This window comes from Mastomys coucha, unplaced genomic scaffold (assembly GCF_008632895.1).
Source record: "Mastomys coucha isolate ucsf_1 unplaced genomic scaffold, UCSF_Mcou_1 pScaffold20, whole genome shotgun sequence".
In the NCBI taxonomy this organism is placed as follows: Eukaryota; Metazoa; Chordata; class Mammalia; order Rodentia; family Muridae; genus Mastomys; species Mastomys coucha.
In genome coordinates, this window is record NW_022196903.1 from 37,840,332 (window position 1) to 37,845,983 (window position 5,652).

General features: G+C 39.6%; 1 protein-coding gene across 1 annotated transcript; it reads left to right on the top strand.

Annotated features, from left to right (window-relative positions):
- Positions 1 to 4,432: 4,432 nt before the first annotated feature.
- LOC116098088 (olfactory receptor-like protein OLF3) lies at positions 4,433 to 5,365 on the top strand. The gene has a single exon (XM_031380833.1). It carries the CDS (start codon positions 4,433 to 4,435, stop codon positions 5,363 to 5,365), a length of 933 nt encoding a protein of 310 aa, XP_031236693.1.
- The last annotated feature ends 287 nt before the right edge of the window (positions 5,366 to 5,652 follow it).

Consider the following 5,652-nt stretch of genomic DNA (forward strand, 5'->3'; position numbering starts at 1 on the left):
GATTGAATATGGGAAGGATTCCTAGGTGGGGCAGTCACTAGATAGTCTTTCAGTATCTACTCCATAGTTTGTCTCTGCAACTCCTCCCATGGGTATTTTGCTCCCCCTTCTAAGAAGGAACGAATTATCCACACTTTGGTCTTCCATCTTCTTGAGTTTCTTGTGGTTTGTGGATTGTATGTTGGGTATTCTGAGCTTCTGGGCTGATATCCACTTATCAGTGAGTACATACCATATGTGTTCTTCTGTGATTGGGTTACCTCACTCAGGATGATATTCTCCAGATCCATCCATTTCTCTAAGAATTTCATAAATTTATTGTTTTTAAATGGCTGAGTAGTACTCCATTGTGTAAATGTAACACACTTTCTGTATCCATTCCTTTGTTGAGGGACATTTGGGTTGTTTCCAGTTTCTGACTATTATAAATAAGGTTGCTATGAACATAGTGGAGCATGTGTCCTTACTACATGTTGGAGCATCTTCTGAGTATTGGCCCAGGAGTGGTGTAGCTGGGTCCTCTGGTATTACTATGTCCAAATTCCTGAGGAACCGCCAAACTGATTTCCAGAGTAGTTGTACCAGCTTGCAATCCCTCCAGGAATGAAGGAGTGTTCCTCTTTCTCCACAGTCTAACGAGCATCTGCTAACCACCAGTTGAGCCAGCACCATTTGTTGAAAATTCTGTCTCCTTTCGACTGGATGGTTTAAGGTCCTTTGTCAAAGATCAAGTGACCATAGGTTTGTGGGTTCATTTCTGGGTCTTCAATTCTATTCCATTGACCCACCTGCTTATCTCTGGGAATCTTTTTCATATTCATTTACCAAACCCAGACACTATTGTGGATGCCCACAAGTGCTGGCTGACAGAAGCCTGATATAGCTGTCTCTCCTGAGAGGCTCTGCCAGTGCCCGACTAATACAGAAGTAGAGGCTCACAGCTATCCATTGGACTGACTACAGGGTCCCCAGTGAAGAAGCTAGAGAAAGAACCCAAGGAGCTGAAGGGTTTGCAGCCCCTTAGGATGAACAACAATATGAACTAACTAGTACCCTCAGAGCTCCCAGGGACTAAACCGCCAACCAAAGAGTATACATGGTGGGACTAATAGCTCCAGCATCATATGTATAGCAGAGGATGGCCTACTTGGTCATCAATGGGAGGAGAGGCCCCATTTGTAGGGAAAGGCCAGGGCCAGTAAGCAGGAGAGGGTGGGTTGGAGAGCAGGGAGAGTGGGAAGGGAACAGGTTTTGTTTTTTGTTTGTTTGTTTGTTTGGGTTTTTTTTTTTTTTGGATGGGAAACTCGGAAAGGAGATAACATTTCAAATGTAAATAAAGAAAATATCTAATAAAAAAATTTAAAAAAAATTTAACAGGAAATACACACACACAAACACACACACACAAAGTAATTCAGTCATATGCAGTAGGGCTCTTGAGCCTCCTCTGCACACATAGCCTACTAAAGCTAGGGCTGACTTTGTTAACCCACTAGCACTAGGTGGAGTTCTTGAGTTCTTCTGTGAATTCTAACTTCATGTCTTACTTAGAAAATAGCATTTGTAGCACTTCTTATCTTTCAGTTTTTATTTTTTTCTCTGTTCCATCTTTTACAACATTCGCAAACCTTAAAACGGTGGCGTAAGTGTTCCTTTTAGAGCTGCATACTCAATGGGGCTTTATTCTCAGCATCTAGTGCAGCTAAGGGTCTGAATTTACCTCCATTCACTGCAAAAAAAATGGCTTCTCTGATTAAGACAGCGAGTAGACTTTGTCTTTTGTACATACACAGATTAGAAGGTGCTTTGATGCCAGATCAACTTCCTACTGTTTCTAGGGCCTATGACTTCCTTAGTTATGGTTTCTTGATCAGGTTTAAAGTACCAATCACAAGTTCTGTCTTGTGGAGTGGCCTTCAGATCCAACTGTGTGTGTGTGTGTGTGTGTGTGCTTGTATATGTACCATCCTGTGTACATCTGGGAGCATTGCTGTCTCAGTAACATATGAAGTTTGGGAGACAGAGCTGGTGTTTTAGTAATGTTTAACATACAATATAGAAAGAATTATTGCTATTCCTTTAAAGAACATGTCACAATACAAAGATTTTTTAAAGTCATTTATTGTATACTGGTATATATTTTGTTTTATTTGTGTTTTAAATTTTTGTTTCAACCCTATGGCAAAACAGTAAAAAAAAATAAATATTATCTTAACTCCATGTTGTTAGCAACGTATGTTCACATATTTCTATTTAAGACAGAGTAAAAAAAAAAAATTGAATGGCAAAGTTGCAGATGTCTGTAGCCAGTCTCTCATAAGAAAAAGATAACAAAAAGGAGAAAAGGGAAAACATTTCTACTTTAAAGAAATAAGTTTTGAATTTTTCATCTCAAATGCTTAGGATGTAAACTTATGTCTCCAGATAGGTTATTTATAATTACTTGTTTGGAAAGTCCTCTTGAGCATCAAATAACTCTAAGAGATGACATCAGAACACATATTCTCTATGGGAGAGGAGCCATTTGTAATGGATGAGGAAGGATGGACCAGTTTTCTATTAAGCTGTATTTTGCACTGTGTATTTTTCAGCTATTGACTTCCTTCTCAAAAGTGTTAGAGTGAGAGAGTGGGCTTCCATCTTCATACAAAAACATTGTAAACACCAACAGCCTGCATTTATTTGTAGGAGGATGAAGAAAATTTCTAGCTAGTATAATGATTCTAAAATAATAAAGATAATAAATTATCATTTATCTTGTGTACAATGTGGTGGAATAAAAATAAATTTAAGTATAAAGAGGAAGTATAACAAAAGTTTATAAAGGAATGACTATTGCTGTTTTCATGACACTGTGCATTAATCTTAGGTACCCTAACAATTTTATATCTAATGAACGTTGCAAAAACTCATAGGAGAACCCTTCAGCAGGCACCAGCGTTGGCTACCCCTCTGTAGTTATTGTTGTAGAAGCTGTAGGGATAATCACCCGAGTGTACTGTTACAGGACTCTCTTCAAGTCATCGGATATGATCTTCATTCTGAAGTAATGCGTTACTTTCTCCCTTCCATGACTGAGCAAATGGGGAGAAAATACCCTTGTGGGTCAAAAGTTGCTAACAGTGTGAGTTAATGCTTTGTTGTCATTTTGGGTAGCACTTTATTAGCAGTGGTGCTGGTTTTTACAGTCCTGTTGGCCATGTGTCTCTCTTGAGAAAAGTGTGGTGTTCTAGTAATAATTTGATTATAAGCTTGGATTATTTTATGTTTCCTTTTGTTTTTGAATTGCAGATGTTTTCTGGAGGACATTCTGGTCATGGACACCTTATCAGAGATGCATTGCAAGTGTTTTTGCCCATTCTGCTCTGCTAATTGAGTTCCCATTTCACCTGCTATCTCCTTTGCTGCACAGAACCTAAATAAGCTGCTAAATCAAACCGTCCAACAAGTGACACTACCACCTTTTTTGTTTCTTTATCTTGCTGTATTTTGAGCAGGATCTCATTGTACCCCAGTATGCCTGGGACTCATCAAACAACCCAGGATGGGATGTAATTTATGGAAATCTTTCTGCCTCAGCCTTCAAAATGTTTAAATTGCAAGCATAATCCATCCCATCTGGTAAGCAACATCACTATTACATATGCTCTATGGTTAGTGCTGCATCTTGTACTCTTCTCTCTTTACTCATAAGGGTGAATCTCTCTTCCAGTGAAAATGCAGGTGTCACCACTAGGAAAATATTACTACTCAGTAGGAACATAACATTATTACACACTTCATTAAATCCATCTTGAAGGCATATGGGATTACTTTTTGCTATAATGTAACACCAAGTATTAAAATTGACATTTTGAATTACAGTGGAATACCTGGCCCAGTGATATAATGTGGGTGACATAGAATAAACTCCCAATAAACTTGTGAAACACTTTTAAACACACACACACACACACACACACACATACACACAGCCAAAATTATGCAAAATAATATTAAATTGCTTAGTGATTGAATACATATGAAGATTCTTCAAAATATTTCATGGATGTATTCTACTATGGAGGCTTAATATGAGATCTCTACAGGAGAAATCCAGTAACCAGTCAAATGAAATTGGACATCATCTAGAATCCAGAGACTTATTGTTCACAAAACCTTCTTGCCACAAAGAGAGACCCAATCCCCTAAATACTAAGTCAAATAAGACTTTGAATCTAAAATTACTGGATTTTCTTGCCATTTAAGGGTTGGTGTTTTAGAGAAGAAATGTTATTCCAATAATTTAAATCTTGACAATCTCAATTCTTTCCTTTTTAATTTCAGAAGCACCATTACATCTTACTGTAATCTTCAGTGTGGATGATCTTGAAATTGAGAAGTGTCATCTTGAGGCATGGTTTGAAAAAATACCTGTCCAGTTGTGAAATTCATGGGCCAGGAATTTGTCAACCAGACATGGGTGAATGAGTTCATCCTCTTGGGGCTTTCCAGTGACCAAAACATTCAGGCCTTTCTCTTTGTCCTAATTCTTGCCATGTATGTCATAACTGTTGTGGGGAACTCTCTGATTCTTCTCCTCATCAAGTTGGACAGCAGGCTTCATACTCCCATGTACTTCTTCCTCAGTGTTCTGTCCATAGTGGATCTTTGCTATGGGAACAGTATTGCCCCACAAATGTTGGCTCACTTAGTTTCAGCCCAAAAGCTCATCCCTTTCCACAGCTGTGTGCTTCAGCTGTGTGTTTCCTTAGCCTTGGGTGGTTCTGAGTTCTTCCTTCTGGGAGCTATGTCCTATGACCGCTATGTGGCAGTATGTCATCCATTGCACTACACTGTCATCATGGATGGAGGACTGTGCCTGGGATTGGCTGCCAGTTGCTTGGTGGCTGGTTTCTTGAATTCACTGATGGAGACAGTAATCACCTTCCGTCTTCCTCTCTGTCACAATGTCATTAATCATTTTGCTTGTGAGACCCTTGCAGTGCTTCGGCTAGCCTGTGTAGACATCTCTTTCAACAAGGTCATGGTGGCTATCTCAGGACTTTTGGTGATCATGCTTCCATGTTGCCTGGTTCTATTCTCTTATACTCGGATAGTCATTGCCATTCTGCACATTCGCTCTACTCAGGGGCGTCACAAGGCCTTTGGAACTTGTGCCTCTCACCTCACTGTAGTTTGTATGTGCTTTGGGGCCACAATCTTCACTTACCTAGGGCCACGTTCTGCCTCATCTGAGGACAAAGAGAAGATGGTTGCTCTGTTCTATGCTGTGGTGGCACCCATGTTAAACCCTGTGATCTATAGCTTGAGGAATAAAGAAGTTATGGCTGCTCTTAGGAAACTTGTTGAAAAGTTAAGGTAAAAGAATGAAGATCTCAAGAGGTCTGTGCCAGCTATCTTCAGAACCAAACCAGAAATGAGGTAAATGTAGGTAGAGCTCCTGTACTTCAACAAGGGAAATTGGTCGTTGTGATCACATAGCTGTGATTGGAGAAGTTTTTACACATGTTTGACGAGTTTTGTCACACAGAACAATACTGACCATCTCCGTTACCTGAGATGCTCCCTTGAGATCTGTCTCTGGCATGCAGTGAATGGTAGGCTTTTTCTTCTTCCAACTCTCCATCTTGTCAGTCCGTTAGTGAGAAG